The 19,049-nt window shown below is 36.1% G+C and overlaps 1 protein-coding gene across 1 annotated transcript in view; it reads right to left on the bottom strand.

Annotated features, from left to right (window-relative positions):
* The window catches only part of LOC117334542 (neuronal acetylcholine receptor subunit alpha-10-like), a gene marked incomplete in the record, with an annotated part of 44,370 nt that overhangs the window by 5,406 nt on the left and 19,915 nt on the right, over positions 1-19,049 (bottom strand). Inside the window, 4 exon segments of the mRNA XM_033894222.1 lie at positions 3,744-3,769; positions 4,455-4,564; positions 7,015-7,059; positions 10,833-10,981. Of these exon segments, the coding sequence (XP_033750113.1) occupies positions 3,744-3,769; positions 4,455-4,564; positions 7,015-7,059; positions 10,833-10,981 (330 nt within the window).

Here is a 19,049-nt window from a genome sequence, read left to right on the forward strand (position 1 = left end):
GCCTTAATTTTAAAGGGCACTAAAACCCCAAAACCAACAATTTTAAAAAGCATTAAAAGTCAATTTTTGAATTTTTTCTCCCCCGCACATAACATGTCAAAAATTCTGACTTTTCTTTTAACTCCCCTTCTTAAAAGCTAAAAACCGGTCATTACTTCCCCCCAAACTATAAGGGGAAATTTAAAAAAAATTCAATAATTCGACAAACCGGAAATATTCCAAACCCTTTTTCCTCCAAAAAACAAAAAATAATACCCAAAAAACCCGGAAATTTCCTTTATCCTCGAAAAAAGCCTTTTAACCCCAAAACTCCCCCAAAATTTTTCCCAAAAAATTTAAATTATTCCTCACCCAACTTAACATGTCAAAAAATTCAAAATCATCTACCACCCCTAACTTTTAAATGTTTCAAAAAAACCTTAAAAAACCCCCTTTTAAAAAATTTAAATTACTTCATCACTCCCCTAAACAGCAATATTCAAAGGAATTCCTTTTTTCCCACTTAAAATGAATAGAGTCTGCCAAACGTTTTCCCGCCAAATTTCCTAACAAAAACCAAAAACCCTCATCCCCAAAAACCCCCCTTTCAATCAAAATTTTAAATCCCCCAAAATTTAAAATTATAATTCTTAAACTTTTAAATTATATTTTAAAAATTTTCTAAAAAACCCGGGCATCCTTTCTTTCCCCCCCTTTACATCCATTTAAACCAATGCATTAAAAGGGAAAAAAAAACTTTCCTTCATCTCGCCAAAAAATGTAAAAATTCTGCCCCTTTACTATACTCGCACTAACCAAAATAACTTAACTTCATCATCCCTTTTAATGCATTTTTTAAAAGGGGGGGGGAAAAAAACCTTTCATGCATATAAAAGGGAATAAATTGCATATTTTTTCCCCTCGACTTTCTAAAAAAGAAAAAATTGAAAAGAAGAGAAAACAATTTAAAAAAAAAAAAAAGGAAAAACCCCCCAAAAAAAAAAATTTTTTTAAAAAAAAGGGGGGGGAAAATTCCCCCCGGGGGGGCCAAAAGGAAAAAAAAGGTTTTTTAATAAATTAAAAAGGAAAAAAATTTTTAAGAAAAAAAAAAAAAAAACCCGGAGTTTTTGGGAAAAGTTTAAAATTTTAAAGAAACAGAAAAAAAATAATTTTTCAGTAAAATTTTTGAACAAAAAGAAAAGAAGGGGAAATTTAAAAAAAAAAGGAGGGGAAGGGGGAATTATTGACTTTTACGATTCATTAACTCGCACTATAACATGTCAATAGATTCTGACATCATTACTTCATCACTCGCACTATAACATGTCAATAGATTCTGACATCATTACTTCATCACTCGCACTATAACATGTCAATAGATTCTGACATCATTACTTCATCACTCGCACTATAACATGTCAATAGATTCTGAAATACTTCATCACTCGCACTATAACATGTCAATAAATTCTGACATCATTACTTCATCACACGCACTATAACATGTCAATAGATTCTGACATCATTACTTCATCACACGCACTATAACACGTTAATAGATTCTGACATCATTACTTCATCACTCGCACTATAACATGTCAATAGATTCTGACATCATTACTTCATCACCCGCACTATAACATGTCAATAGATTCTGACATCATTACTTCATCACTCGCACTATAACATGTCAATAGATTCTGACATCATTACTTCATCACTCGCACTATAACATGTCAATAGATTCTGACATCATTACTTCATCACTCGTACTATAACATGTCAATAGATTCTGACAATATTACTTCATCACTCGCACTATAACATGTCAATAGATTCTGACATCATTACTTCATCACTCGCACTATAACATGTCAATAGATTCTGACATCATTACTTCATCACTCGCACTATAAGATGGCAATATAATGACATCATTACTTCATCACTCGCACTATAACACGGCAATATATCCTGAAATCATTACTTCATCACTCGCACTATAACATGTAAATAGATTCTCACAAACCGGGCATCGTTCCTTCATCACTCGCACTAAAAGATGCCAATAGATTCTGACATCATTACTTCATCACTCGCACTATTACATGTCAATATATTCTGAAATCATTACTTCATCACTCGCACTATAACATTTCAATAGTTTCTGACATCATTACTTCATCATTGCCACTATTACATGTCAATAGATTCTGACATCATTACTTTATCACTCCCACTATAACATGTCAATGGATTCTGAGAAACCGCGCATCATTCCTTCATTACTCGCACTATAAAATGTCAATAGAGTCTGACATCATTACGTTATTACTCGCACTATAACATGTCAATAGATTCTGACAAAACGGGCATCATTCCTTTATCGCTCGCACTATAACTAGGGCTGGGTATTGCGGACCAAAACCGTATGGCAATATATTGCAATATTCAACAGAAACTTGCAATACGTATTGCAATATTATTGACCTTAGTACCATCAATGTAAAATGCTTATTGTATAAGTGTATGTTGTGTGATTTGACTTTCTAATAAAATACTAGTACACTATTGTGAGTTTGTGTTCATTTAATGTAATATAATTGTCATTAACAAATAAAAAAGAAAGAAATCTACCTGATTTCATTTGTTTAAAATAAATATAACATATGTAAAATTACTAGATTTCAATCATAAGTTCATAACCAACCACTAATCCTCACAAAGATCAGAAACATAATCATTAATCAAATTAAAAAGAAGTTGAGTTTGGAATACAAACATCTCCCAAGATGCCAGACACTAAATCATTCGGACAATGATAGTTTTGTAGCCCATGTACATGTCAATGTCCTTCAACAAAAGCGTCACGAGACACACAAATTGACATAATAAAAGTCTCGAGTTTGAATATAACATCAGTTCTAAGAAACCAGTATGCCATCAGAGAATTTGAGGGAACGGTATTCTTTATTTCTTTACAAATTCTTTTTTAGCCCCCATCATATTTAGTAGTGTTTGATTCCCTTTATAGCCAGGATTGGGCCGGCTTCCATCAACGCTTTCGGTGTAATTCTTAGTGTCTAGGCCTACTTTCAATTTACCTATACTCGTAGTGTCCTCGATGCTCGGATGATGGCGGCGAATGTGTGCTACCAGATTCGACGTGCCCCCGGAATATTTCACATCAGATTTGCATAGCATGCATACGGCGAGGTTTTCAGAAACCTTATCGTCCACTTTTTTTAGTTTAAAGAACGTCCATATTTTGGATTTCGCACGTTTGTTTGCCACTAGCAGTTGCTCAACTTGCTCGTCGTCCGCCATTTTTCGTTTCTAGTAAACAATCCTAATCTCGAAAGTGCTTGATTTTAACGTAGATGTCCCATACGGCCAAGCGCTTTAGAGACAACGAAACAAGCGCCCCACCAATACGACATAATGACGTTCTCGTGTGTTTCTTTCACGTTTACATAAGTAATTTACGCTATTGGTGCCAACACATAATGTTAAATCAGTGATTAATATGCCTTTTTGTTAACCATCGCGATATACCGGTTTCCAGGGTTTGTGTACCGGTATATCGTATCGACCTGCCAAATTCGCGGTATACCGGTATTTCGATATTATCGCGCACCTCTAACTATAACATGTCAATATATCCTGACATCATTACTTCATCATTCCCACTATAACATGTCAATAGATTCTGAAATCATTACTTCATCACTCGCACTATAACATTTCAATATATTCTGACAAACCGGGCATCATTACTTCATCACTCGCACTATAACATGTCAATAGATTCTGACAAAACACACGATCTATGTCGGTCAGTATTTGATTTAATCCTGTAGACCACCGTCATGGAGTGGTTATTTGACCACTTTGCCTTTCCCTTATACAATTTCATCATAGTGTAATAGGTGGGGTCGTAATAATGTAATAAGTTCGCGTAGGATGTTATTTGTCAGTATAGAATAAAATGACTACAATTATACTTCGGTTACACTTACACTTATTTCGAGGAAAAGTTGCTTCGTGGAATCTCGGTTTGCGATAGAAAGATGTAGCATGCAGATTCGAAATAAAATAACTAATACTTAGATAAGAAAAATATGAAGAGACTGTTCGCGTTCTGTAAAGGCTGGTTTCTGTAATCGAGGGGAGGTCAGATTAGAAAAAAGGAAACAAGATCAACAGTAATGAATGACAAAATAAACTACAGTTTAGATTTTGTATTCCAAAAAGATAGACACCTCTCATCAACAGTAATGAATACTAAAATAAACTAGATCTACAGTCTAAATTTTGTATTCTAAAAATCCAAATACATGTCATCAATAGAAATGGATGATAAAATAAACTACAGTTTAGATTTTGTATTCTAAAAATCCAAATACATGTCATCAATAGTAATGAATGATAAAATAAACCAGAGTTTTGATTTAGTATTCTAAAATGTCAGATACCTGTCATATACTGTTATATCAGGAATCCAAATGGCATCATATGGTACAGAGAAGTGATCAATGTCGTCATAGTCGGAAACGTTCCACTTCATACGGCAATCTTCCCAGTTCTTTCAATATATCAATAGATGTATAAATCCATTTCAATATACAGCTATCAATAATTTAAAAAACAATATTTGTACAATAAAGACCGTTCTAAGACAAGCCAATCATTCACAAATGTAAGCATTTTATCAGATTACCTTAACCTCTCATCTAAAGGGAAACAACTACATATAGGATCTTGCCATGTAAAGATATTTTACCAGAATGAAACTAGAGCTGTCACCTAGGGGGTGACAAGTATACCCCCGCTATGTTTAGGTAAGAACTAAGTGAATGCATAGCCGAACAAAATTTTACTCGTTTTTAAAGAAAAAGGGGCATAACTCTATTAGAACTGGTAATTCCGCAAAATCTTTGCATAGAGCTAAGCCTCATAGAGCCCTCTAACTACATACCAAATTTTAGTAGAATCCATTGAAAACAAAGCAAATGCATAGCCCGACAAGCTAGTAACCATTTTTTACATAAAGGGGCATTACTCTGTAAACAGTTTTTTTTTCGGAAGAAGCTGTTACTGGAGACACAACTTCATGCCATCCTTCAACTCTGTATAAAGTTTCAAGAAAATACATCAAAACCTAAGTGAATGCATAGCCGGACAAAATTATGACACATTTTGTATGAAAAAGGGGCATAACTCTGTTAAAAAGGGCTAAAGTGGCATAATTTGTTTAAAAGGACTACTTGGGGGAAATCACAACACCATATGGTCTTTAAACTATACATCAATTTTGTGAAAACTGAGGAAATGCATAACTGGACAAAATTATAACCATTTTCAAATAAAGGGGCATAACTATGTAAGAAGCTTTTTTTCGGAAAAAGTATTTACTGGAAGCACAAGTGCGTGCAGTCCTTCAACTGTGTAAAAGTTTCAAGAAAATCCATTCAAAACTAAATAATCCATAGCGGGACAAACTTGTAACCATTTCTTACATAAAGGGTGATAACTCTGGGTTTTATTGGAAAAAGCTGTTCCTGGCGGCAAAATTCCATGTGATTTTTCAACTCTGTATAAAGTTTCAAGAAAACCCATCCAAAACTAAGTGTATGCATAGACGGACAAAATTTTACTCGTTTTTAAAGAAAAAGGGGCATAACTCTATTAGGACTGGTAATTCGGCAAAATCTTTGCATAGAGCTAAGCCTCATAGGATCCTCTAACTACTACAATGCATAGCCGGACAAAATTATGACACATTTTGTATGAAAAGGGGGCATAACTCTGTTAAAAAGGTCTAAAGTGGCATAATTTGTTTAAAATCACTGCAGGGGACACAAGTTCATATGGTCTTCTAACTATATACCAAATTTGAGTGAAATCCATAAAGAAATGAGCGAATGCATAGCCGGACAAATTTTGTGACAGACGGACGGACGGACGGGCAAGGTGATTCCAGTATAACCCCCCGCCCCCTAACTTCGTTGCGGGGGGTATGATTACTATTCTGTTGCATTTAAACAGAAGTAACGCGACCAATTATTAATATGTTACACAAACGCTTGCACTGCCTGCTAAGACACATGTAAGCCAAACTAATTAAAATCTAGATGGTCATTATCACTATGTTACATGAACATCTAACAACATCCAATAAGGGGTCACGTCGGGGTGAACTTTTAGATGTGTGTATTTCACTTTCAGGGCGAATTGTCAATATGTCGATATCTTGGAAGCAAACGATTTCGTCACAGCATGCATCTAAAGCAAACCATTTCAGCACAGCATGTATATAGCTATATGCTTTGTAGGACGAAATGACTTGAAACAAATTGACAGATTATGCAACCTTTGCACTCTAGTCATGCTAATTCGGACATGTAAAATTCACTTCAAAGATTCTGGAAGTAGTCATTTGATTGGCTAATCCAAAAGGTCACCGCGACGTAACCCCTTATGGGATGTTGTTAGATGTTCATGTAACGTAGTGAGAATGACCATCTAGATTTTAATTAGATTGCTTTTAAGCATAATGGTATGGTTATTTTGTATAATATGTCAGATCCACATGAGCTTTCTTTATTCTCCTGAAACTTGCATTTTACGTATTTTTGCCAAAATGTATATGAACCTTGAATAAGTTTTTATTTCATAAGAGATTTTATGGAACGAGCCTTCTTAAAAACAAATTTAGCATACTTGTTATCTTATATGTCAGAAAACTAACATTTTCACACGTTTAAAAAAGAAAATTGAAAGAAAGTAAACTAATGCTAAGGAAGCCATTTTGTTGCACCATTAATAATTCATGCCGTCACATTACTGTCCATATTATGACGTCACAATCGATTTCTGACTGGCAGAGCCAATGATAAACAGTTAAGGGTACATATTACACGGGCGAATTCATTTGATAACAGGACGATTATATGATCAACGTAAATCTAGTAAGTTGGGTAATTAGTAACAAACCAAATAAACCTAAGTCAGACAGTCGAATAAGCTACTTACCATCCGTAACCAAACGTTAATGGAAATAACCTGTTCTCGTTCATTCTGAAAGTAGATAGACATCGATTACAATTCCTGGAAAACTCTGCCATCAATCAAATCTTACGCAGTGTTTATTATCAAATGATGAGGAGAATTAAAGATAAAGATCCTTTTGATCTCCAATATTATGCTTCTTGTGTTATCAATTATTGTGTTAAAGAGACATGCTAAGTAATACCTGGATTCCAGCCGGATATTCCACGACCTATCTCACCACTTCAGGTATTGTTTTAAAACTAAACTACACACAAATGAAATGATTTGCAGCAGTACATTTTAGCTACACAAATATGACAGTTATATTTAGGTATTGTATATGCCAAAGCAAATAATACTGGCATATACGTTTCTGTAACCCATAGTAAAACATGGATGTGATTGAATCACTAGATGATGATCGCAAAGGAAATATAACTATGCGCTGATTGATTATCTGTGTAATTATATTCTAAAACCATTGTTAATATGTGTTTTATCATTTCGTAGTTAAAATGACATTATCATAAAATTAAATTTCATTCATTTGCATTGAGTGAGAGGTGCTACAGATCTGTCATTAATTGTGTGGTTGAAGTAAGGGGCACTAAAAATCTGTATATAGAGTGTTTGGTTGGAGTGAGGGGCGCTACAGATCTGTCTATTAAGTGTTTGGTTGGTCAGAATGAGAAGGGCGCTACAGATATGTCTATAAAGTGTTTGTTTGGAGTAAGTGGCGCTACAGATCTGTCTATTAAATGTTTGGTTGGTGAGAAGGAAAAGGGCGCTACAGATCTGTGTATAAAGTGTTTGGTTGGTCAGAATGAGAAGGGCGCTACATATCTGTCTATAAAGTGTTTGGTTGGAGTGAGGGGCGCTACAGATCTGTCTATTAAGTGTTTGGTTGGTCAGAATGAGAAGGGCGCTACATATCTGTCTATAAAGTGTTTGGTTGGAGTGAGGGGCGCTACATATCTGTCTATTAAGTGTTTGGTTGGTCAGAATGAGAAGGGCGCTACATATCTGTCTATAAAGTGTTTGGTTGGAGTGAGGGGTACTACAGATCTGTCTATAAAGTGTTTGGTTGGAGTAAGGGGTGCTACAGCTCTGTCTATAGAGTGTTTGGTTGGAGTGAGGGGCGCTACAGATCTGTCTATTAAGTGTTTGGTTGGTCAGAATGAGAAGGGCGCTACATATCTGTCTATAAAGTGTTTGGTTGGAGGGAGGGGCGCTACAGATCTGTCTATTAAGTGTTTGGTTGGTCAGAATGAGAAGGGCGCTACATATCTGTCTATAAAGTGTTTGGTTGGAGTGAGGGGTGCTACAGATCTGTCTATAAAGTGTTTGGTTGGAGTAAGGGGTGCTACAGATCTGTCTATAAAGTGTTTGGTTGGAGTGAGGGGCGCTACAGCTCTGTCTATAAAGTGTATGGTTGGAATGAGTGGCGCTACAGACCTGTCTATAAAGTGTTTTGTTGGTGAGAATGAGAAGGGCGCTACAGATCTGTCTATAAAGTGTTTGGTTGGTGAGAATGAGAAGGGCGCTACAGATCTGTCTATAAAGTGTTTGGTTGGAGTGAGGGGCGCTACAGATCTGTCTATTAAGTGTTTGGTTGGTCAGAATGAGAAGGGCGCTACAGATCTGTCTATTAAGTGTTTGGTTGGTCAGAATGAGAAGGGCGCTACAGATCTGTCTATAAAGTGTTTGGTTGGTGAGAAGGAGAAGGGCGCTACATATCTGTTTATAAAGCGTTTGGTTGGAGTGAGGGGCGCTACAGATCTGTCTATAAAGTGTTTGGTTGGAGTGAGGGGCGCTACAGATCTGTCTATAAAGTGTTTGGTTGGAGTGAGTGGCGCTACAGATCTGTTTATTGAGTGTTTGGTTGAAGTGAGGGGCGCTACAGATCTGTCTATTGAGTGTTTGATTCGAGTGAGGGGCGCTACAGATATGTGTATAAAGTGTTTGTTTGGAGTGTGTGGCGCTACAGATCTGTCTATAAAGTGTTTGGTTGGTGAGAAGGAAAAGGGCGCTAAAGATCTGTCTATTAAGTGTTTGGTTGGTCAGAATGAGAAGGGCGCTACAGATCTGTCTATTAAGTGTTTGGTTGGTGAGAAGGAGTAGGGCGCTACATATCTGTTTATAAAGTGCTTGGTTGGTGAAAAGGAGAAGGGCGCTACAGATCTGTCTATTAAGTGTTTGGTTGGAGTGAGGGGCGCTACAGATCTGTCTATTGAGTGTTTGGTTGGTGAGAATGAAAAGGGCGCTACAGATCTGTCTATAGAGTGTTTGGTTTGTGAGAAGGAGAAGGGCGCAACGTATCTGTCTATAAAGTGTTTGTTTGGAGTGAGTGGCGCTACAGATATGTCTATTGAGTGTTTGGTTGAAGTGAGGGGCGCTACATATCTGTCTATTGAGTGGTTTTTTGAAGTGAGGGGCGCGACAGATCTGTCTATTAAGTGTTTGGTTGGTCAGAATGAGAAGGGCGCTACAGATATGTCTATAAAGTGTTTGGTTGGTGAGAAGGAGAAGGGCGCTACAGATTTGTCTATAAAGTGTTTGTTTGGAGTAAGTGGCGCTACAGATCTGTCTATTGAGTGCTTGGTTGGTGAGAATGAAAAGGGCGCTACAGATCTGTCTATAAAGTGTTTGGTTGGTGAGAAGGAGAAGGGCGCAACGTATCTGTCTATAAAGTGTTTGTTTGGAGTGAGTGGCGCTACAGATCTGTCTATTGAGTGTTTGGTTGAAGTGAGGGGCGCTACATATCTGTCTATTGAGTGTTTGTTTGGAGTGTGTGGCGCTACAGATCTGTCTATAAAGTGTTTGGTTGAAGTGAGGGGCGCTACAGATCTGTCTATAAAGTGTTTGGTTGGTGAGAAAGAGAAGGGCGCTACAGATCTGTCTATAAAGTGTTTGGTTGTTGAGAATGAGAAGGGCGCTACAGATCTGTCTATTAAGTGTTTGGTTGGTGGGAAAGAGAAGAGCGCTACATATCTGTCTATAAAATGTTTGGTTGGAGTGAGGGGCGCTACAGTTCTGTCTATAAAATGTTTGATTCGAGTGAGGGGCGCTACAGATCTGTCTATAAAGTGTTTGTTTGGAGTGTGTGGCGCTACAGATCTGTCTATAAAGTGTTTGGTTGAAGTGAGGGGCGCTACAGATCTGTCTATAAAGTGTTTGGTTGGTGAGAAGGAGAAGGGCGCTACAGATCTGTCTATAAAGTGTTTGGTTGGTCAGAATGAGAAGGGCGCTACATATCTGTCTATAAAGTGTTTGGTTGAAGTGAGGGGCGCTACAGATCTGTCTATAAAGTGTTTGGTTGGTAAGAAGGGCGCTACATATCTGTCAATTAAATGTTTGGTTGGCGAGAAGGAGAAGGGCGCTACAGTTCTGTCTATTAAGTGTTTGGTTGGAGTGAGGGGTGCTACAGATCTGTCTATAAAGTGTATGGTTGGAGTCAGGGACGTTTCAGATCTGTCTTTAAACTATAAAGTGTTTGGTTGGAGTGTAGAACGCCAGAGATCTGTGTTTGTTTATTAGCTTTAACGTTCGGTTAATACTGTTACTACATAACATCAAGTGACATGTCAATAGCAAGTACAACAGTTGTGACGTATTGATACGTAACATGTATTGTAGACTAGTACATAACTCTGTTACACAACCTACTCACGTGTGGCTCGCCATATTTCATACAGAAATTGACATAACACTAGACATGACTAGTGATATAATTAAAATACCACGTGTAGTTACTGTAATATCTTAATGAAAATAACATTTAATTTGACACAAATACGCACGAGATCCATGATCTGTCTGAGAGCTGTATTGACGTTAAGAGTAACATTCCCCGTCCTAGAACACACAGGTATGAGTCTATTATTGTAGTGCTGAAACATGTCCTCGTATAACGTTGTCGTTATGATGTGCGTGTGGGCTTGGCAGGAATCTGAAACAGGACAAAAAGTACACTTTTTATTACTATCAAAATATATTTTATGCAGAAGTAAAACTATACCCAACAATAGAATAGCACAGCGCAAAAAACAGGGAAACAATAAATCGACCCTATACGTAGGCTACAATAATCTACCCTGTACTGGGGATACAATAATCTACCCTATACTGAGGATACAATTAATATACCCTATACTGAGGATACAATAATCTACCCTATACGTAGGATACAATAATCTACACTATACTGAGGATACAATAATCTACACTATACTAAGGATACAATAATCTACCCTATACTGAGGATACAATAATCTACCCTATACTGAGGATACAATTAATATACCGTATACAGGGGACACAATTAATCTACCCTACACTGAGGATACAATAATCTACCCTATACTGAGGATACAATTAATCTACACTATACTGAGGATACAATAATCTACCCTACACTGAGGATACAATAATCTACCCTGTACTGAGGATACAATAATCTACACTATACTGAGGATACAATAATCTACCCTATACTGAGGATACAATAGTCTACCCTATACTGAGGATACAATAATCTACCCTATACTGAGGATACAATAATCTACCCTATACTGGGGATACAATTAATATACCCTATACTGAGGATACAATAATCTACACTATACTGAGGATACAATTAATCTACCCTGTACTGAGGATACAATAATCTACACTATACTGAGGATACAATAATCTACACTATACTGAGGATACAATAATCTACCCTATACTGAGGATACAATAATCTACACTATACTGAGGATACAATAATCTACCCTATACTGAGGATACAATAGTCTACCCTATACTGAGGATACAATAATCTACACTATACTGAGGATACAATAATCTACACTATACTGAGGATACAATAATCTACACTATACTGAGGATACAATAATCTACTCTATACTGAGGATACAATAATCTACCCTATACTGAGGATACAATAATCTACACTATACTGAGGATACAATAATCTACCCTATACTGAGGATACAATAGTCTACCCTATACTGAGGATACAATAATCTACACTATACTGAGGATACAATAATCTACACTATACTGAGGATACAATAATCTACCCTATACTGAGGATACAATAGTCTACCCTATACTGAGGATACAATAATCTACACTATACTGAGGATACAATAATCTACACTATACTGAGGATACAATAATCTACCCTATACTGAGGATACAATAGTCTACCCTATACTGAGGATACAATTAATATACCGTATACTGAGGATACAATAATCTACCCTATACTGAGGATACAATAATCTACCCTATACTGAGGATTCAATAATCTACCCTACACTGAGGATACAATAATCTACCCTATACTGAGGATACAATAATCTACCCTATACTGAGGATACAATTAATCTACCCTATACTGGGGATACAATTAATCTACCCTATACTGAGGATACAATAATCTACCCTATACTGGGGATACAATTAATTTACCCTACACTGAGGATACAATAATCTACCCTATACTGAGGATTCAATAATCTACCCTATACTGAGAATACAATAATCTACCCTACACTGAGGATACAATAATCTACCCTATACTGAGGATACAATAATCTACCCTATACTGATGATTCAATAATCTACCCTATACTGAGGATACAATAATCTACCCTACACTGAGGATAAAATGATCTACCCTATACTGAGGATACAATAATCTACACTATACTGAGGATAAAATGATCTACACTATACTGAGGATACAATAATCTACCCTACACTGAGGATAAAATGATCTACCCTATACTGAGGATACAATAATCTACCCTATACTGAGGATACAATAATCTACCCTACACTGAGGATACAATAATCTACACTATACTGAGGATACAATAATCTACCCTATACTGAGGATACAATAATCTACCCTATACTGAGGATACAATTAATCTACCCTATACTGAGGATACAATTAATCTACCCTATCCTGAGGATACAATAATCTACCCTATACGTAGGATACAATAATCTACCCTGTACTGAGGATACAATTAATCTACCCTATACTGAGGATACAATAATCTACCCTATACTGAGGCTACAATAATCTACCCTACACTGAGGATACAATAATCTACCCTACACTGAGGATACAATTAATCTACCCTATACTGAGGATACAATTAATCTACCCTATACTGAGGATACAATAATCTACCCTATACTGGGGATACAATAATCTACCCTATACTGAGGATACAATAATCTACCCTACACTGAGGATACAATAATCTACCCTATACTGAGGATACAATAATCTACCCTATACTGAGGCCACAATAATCTACCCTATACTGAGGATACAATAATCTACCCTATACTGAGGATACAATTATCTACCCTATACTGAGGATACAATAATCTACCCTACACTGAGGATACAATAATCTACCCTACACTGAGGATACAATAATCTACCCTATACTGAGGATACAATAATCTACCCTATACTGAGGCCACAATAATCTACCCTATACTGAGGATACAATAATCTACCCTATACTGAGGATACAATAATCTACCCTATACTGAGGATACAATAATCTACCCTACACTGAGGATACAATTAATTTACCCTACACTGAGGATACAATAATCTACCCTGTACTGAGGATACAATTAATCTACCCTATACTGAGGATACAATTAATCTACCCTATACTGAGGATACAATAATCTACCCTATACTGAGGATACAATAATCTACCCTATACTGAGGATACAATAATCTACCCTACACTGAGGATACAATAATCTACCCTATACGTAGGATACAATTAATCTACCCTACACTGAGGATACAATAATCTACACTATACTGAGGATACAATAATCTACCCTATACTGAGGATACAATTAATCTACCCTATACTGAGGATACAATTAATCTACACTATACTGAGGATACAATTAATCTACCCTATACTGAGGATACAATTAATCTACCCTATACTGAGGATACAATAATCTACCCTATACTGAGGCTACAATTAATATACCGTATACAGGGGACACAATTAATCTACCCTACACTGAGGATACAATTAATCTACACTATACTGAGGATACAATTAATCTACCCTATACTGAGGATACAATAATCTACCCTATACTGAGGATACAATTAATCTACCCTATACTGAGGATACAATTAATCTACCCTATACTGAGGATACAATAATCTACACTATACTGAGGATACAATAATCTACCCTATACTGAGGATACAATAATCTACCCTATACTGAGGATACAATTAATCTACCCTATACTGAGGATACAATAATCTACCCTATACTGAGGATACAATAATCTACCCTATACTGAGGATACAATAATCTACCCTATACTGAGGATACAATAATCTACCCTATACTGAGGATACAATAATCTACCCTATACTGAGGATACAATAATCTACCCTATACTGAGGATACAATAATCTACCCTACTACTGAGGATACAATAATCTACCCTATACTGAGGATACAATAATCTACCCTATACTGAGGATACAATAATCTACCCTATACTGAGGCTACAATAATCTACCCTATACTGAGGATACAATAATCTACCCTATACTGAGGATACAATAATCTACCCTACACTGAGGATACAATAATCTACCCTATACTGAGGATACAATAATCTACCCTGTACTGAGGATACAATAATCTACCCTATACTGAGGATACAATAATCTACCCTATACTGAGGATACAATAATCTACCCTTATACTGAGGATACAATAATCTACCCTACACTGAGGATACATAATCTACCCTAACTGAGGATACAATAATCTACCCTATACTGAGGATACAATAATCTACCCTACACTGAGGATACAATAATCTACCCTATACTGAGGATACAATAATCTACCCTACACTGAGGATACAATAATCTACCCTACACTGAGGATACAATAATCTACACTATACTGAGGATACAATTAATCTACCCTATACTGAGGATACAATAATCTACCCTATACTGAGGATACAATTAATCTACCCTATACTGAGGATACAATAATCTACCCTGTACTGAGGATACAATAATCTACCCTATACTGAGGATACAATAATCTACCCTGTACTGAGGATACAATAATCTACCCTATACTGAGGATACAATAGTCTACCCTATACTGAGGATACAATTAATATACCGTATACTGAGGATACAATAATCTACCCTATACTGAGGATACAATAATCTACCCTATACTGAGGATACAATAATCTACCCTGTACTGAGGATACAATAATCTACCCTATACTGAGGATACAATAGTCTACCCTATACTGAGGATACAATAATATACCGTATACTGAGGATACAATAATCTACCCTATACTGAGGATACAATAATCTACCCTATACTGAGGATTCAATAATCTACCCTACACTGCGGATACAATAATCTACCCTATACTGAGGATACAATAATCTACACTATACTGAGGATACAATTAATCTACCCTATACTGAGACTACAATAATCTACCCTATACTGAGGATACAATTAATCTACCCTATACTGGGGATACAATTAATCTACCCTATACTGAGGATACAATAATCTACCCTATACTGGCGATACAATTAATTTACCCTACACTGAGGATACAATAATCTACCCTATACTGAGGATACAATAATCTACCCTACACTGAGGATACAATAATCTACACTATACTGAGGATACAATAATCTACCCTATACTGAGGATACAATAATCTACCCTATACTGAGGATACAATTAATCTACCCTATACTGAGGATACAATTAATCTACCCTATCCTGAGGATACAATAATCTACCCTATACGTAGGATACAATAATCTACCCTGTACTGAGGATACAATTAATCTACCCTATACGTAGGATACAATAATCTACCCTACACTGAGGATACAATAATCTACCCTACACTGAGGATACAATAATCTACCCTATACTGAGGATACAATAATCTACCCTACACTGAGGATACAGTAATCTACCCTATACTGAGGATACAATAATCTACCCTACACTGAGGATATACAATAATCTACCCTACACTGAGGATACAATAATCTACACTATACTGAGGATACAATTAATCTACCCTATACTGAGACTACAATAATCTACCCTATACTGAGGATACAATTAATCTACCCTATACTGGGGATACAATTAATCTACCCTATACTGAGGATACAATAATCTACCCTATACTGGGGATACAATTAATTTACCCTACACTGAGGATACAATAATCTACCCTATACTGAGGATTCAATAATCTACCCTATACTGAGAATACAATAATCTACCCTACACTGAGGATACAATAATCTACCCTATACTGAGGATACAATAATCTACCCTATACTGAGGATTCAATAATCTACCCCTATACTGAGGATACAATAATCTACCCTACACTGAGGATAAAATGATCTACCCTATACTGAGGATACAATAATCTACCCTATACTGAGGATAAAATGATCTACACTATACTGAGGATACAATAATCTACCCTACACTGAGGATAAAATGATCTACCCTATACTGAGGATACAATAATCTACCCTATACTGAGGATACAATAATCTACCCTACACTGAGGATACAATAATCTACCCTATACTGAGGATACAATAATCTACCCTATACTGAGGATACAATAATCTACCCTATACTGAGGATACAATTAATCTACCCTATACTGAGGATACAATTAATCTACCCTATCCTGAGGATACAATAATCTACCCTATACGTAGGATACAATAATCTACCCTGTACTGAGGATACAATTAATCTACCCTATACGTAGGATACAATAATCTACCCTACACTGAGGATACAATAATCTACCCTACACTGAGGATACAATAATCTACCCTATACTGAGGATACAATAATCTACCCTACACTGAGGATACAATAATCTACCCTATACTGAGGATACAATAATCTACCCTACACTGAGGATACAATAATCTACCCTACACTGAGGATACAATAATCTACACTATACTGAGGATACAATTAATCTACCCTATACTGAGGATACAATAATCTACCCTACACTGAGGATACAATAATCTACCCTACACTGAGGATACAATAATCTACCCTATACTGAGGATACAATAATCTACCCTATACTGAGGCCACAATAATCTACCCTATACTGAGGATACAATAATCTACCCTATACTGAGGATACAATAATCTACCCTATACTGAGGATACAATAATCTACCCTACACTGAGGATACAATTAATTTACCCTACACTGAGGATACAATAATCTACCCTGTACTGAGGATACAATTAATCTACCCTATACTGAGGATACAATTAATCTACCCTATACTGAGGATACAATAATCTACCCTATACTGAGGATACAATAATCTACCCTATACTGAGGATACAATAATCTACCCTACACTGAGGATACAATAATCTACCCTATACGTAGGATACAATTAATCTACCCTACACTGAGGATACAATAATCTACACTATACTGAGGATACAATAATCTACCCTATACTGAGGATACAATTAATCTACCCTATACTGAGGATACAATTAATCTACACTATACTGAGGATACAATTAATCTACACTATACTGAGGATACAATTAATCTACCCTATACTGAGGATACAATTAATCTACCCTATACTGAGGCTACAATTAATATACCGTATACAGGGGACACAATTAATCTACCCTACACTGAGGATACAATTAATCTACACTATACTGAGGATACAATTAATCTACACTATACTGAGGATACAATAATCTACCCTATACTGAGGATACAATTAATCTACCCTATACTGAGGATACAATTAATCTACCCTATACTGAGGATACAATAATCTACACTATACTGAGGATACAATAATCTACCCTATACTGAGGATACAATAATCTACCCTATACTGAGGATACAATTAATCTACCCTATACTGAGGATACAATAATCTACCCTATACTGAGGATACAATTAATCTACCCTATACTGAGGATACAATAATCTACCCTACACTGAGGATACAATAATCTACCCTATACTGAGGATACAATAATCTACCCTATACTGAGGATACAATAATCTACCCTATACTGAGGCTACAATAATCTACCCTGTACTGAGGATACAATAATCTACCCTTTACTGAGGATACAATAATCTACCCTATACTGAGGCTACAATAATCTACCCTGTACTGAGGATACAATAATCTACCCTATACTGAGGATACAATTAATCTACCCTATACTGAGGATACAATAATCTACCCTGTACTGAGGATACAATAATCTACCCTATACTGAGGATACAATAATCTACCCTATACTGAGGATACAATAATCTACCCTACACTGAGGATACAATAATCTACCCTACACTGAGGATACAATAATCTACCCTATACTGAGGATACAATAATCTACCCTACACTGAGGATACAATAATCTACCCTATACTGAGGATACAATAATCTACCCTACACTGAGGATACAATAATCTACCCTACACTGAGGATACAATAATCTACACTATACTGAGGATACAATTAATCTACCCTATACTGAGGATACAATAATCTACCCTATACTGAGGATACAATTAATCTACCCTATACTGAGGATACAATAATCTACCCTGTACTGAGGATACAATAATCTACCCTATACTGAGGATACAATAATCTACCCTGTACTGAGGATACAATAATCTACCCTATACTGAGGATACAATAGTCTACCCTATACTGAGGATACAATTAATATACCGTATACTGAGGATACAATAATCTACCCTATACTGAGGATACAATAATCTACCTGTACTGAGGATACAATAATCTACCCTATACTGAGGATACAATAGTCTACCCTATACTGAGGATACAATTAATATAC

Source organism: Pecten maximus, chromosome 9 (genome assembly GCF_902652985.1).
Source record: "Pecten maximus chromosome 9, xPecMax1.1, whole genome shotgun sequence".
NCBI lineage: Eukaryota > Metazoa > Mollusca > Bivalvia > Pectinida > Pectinidae > Pecten > Pecten maximus.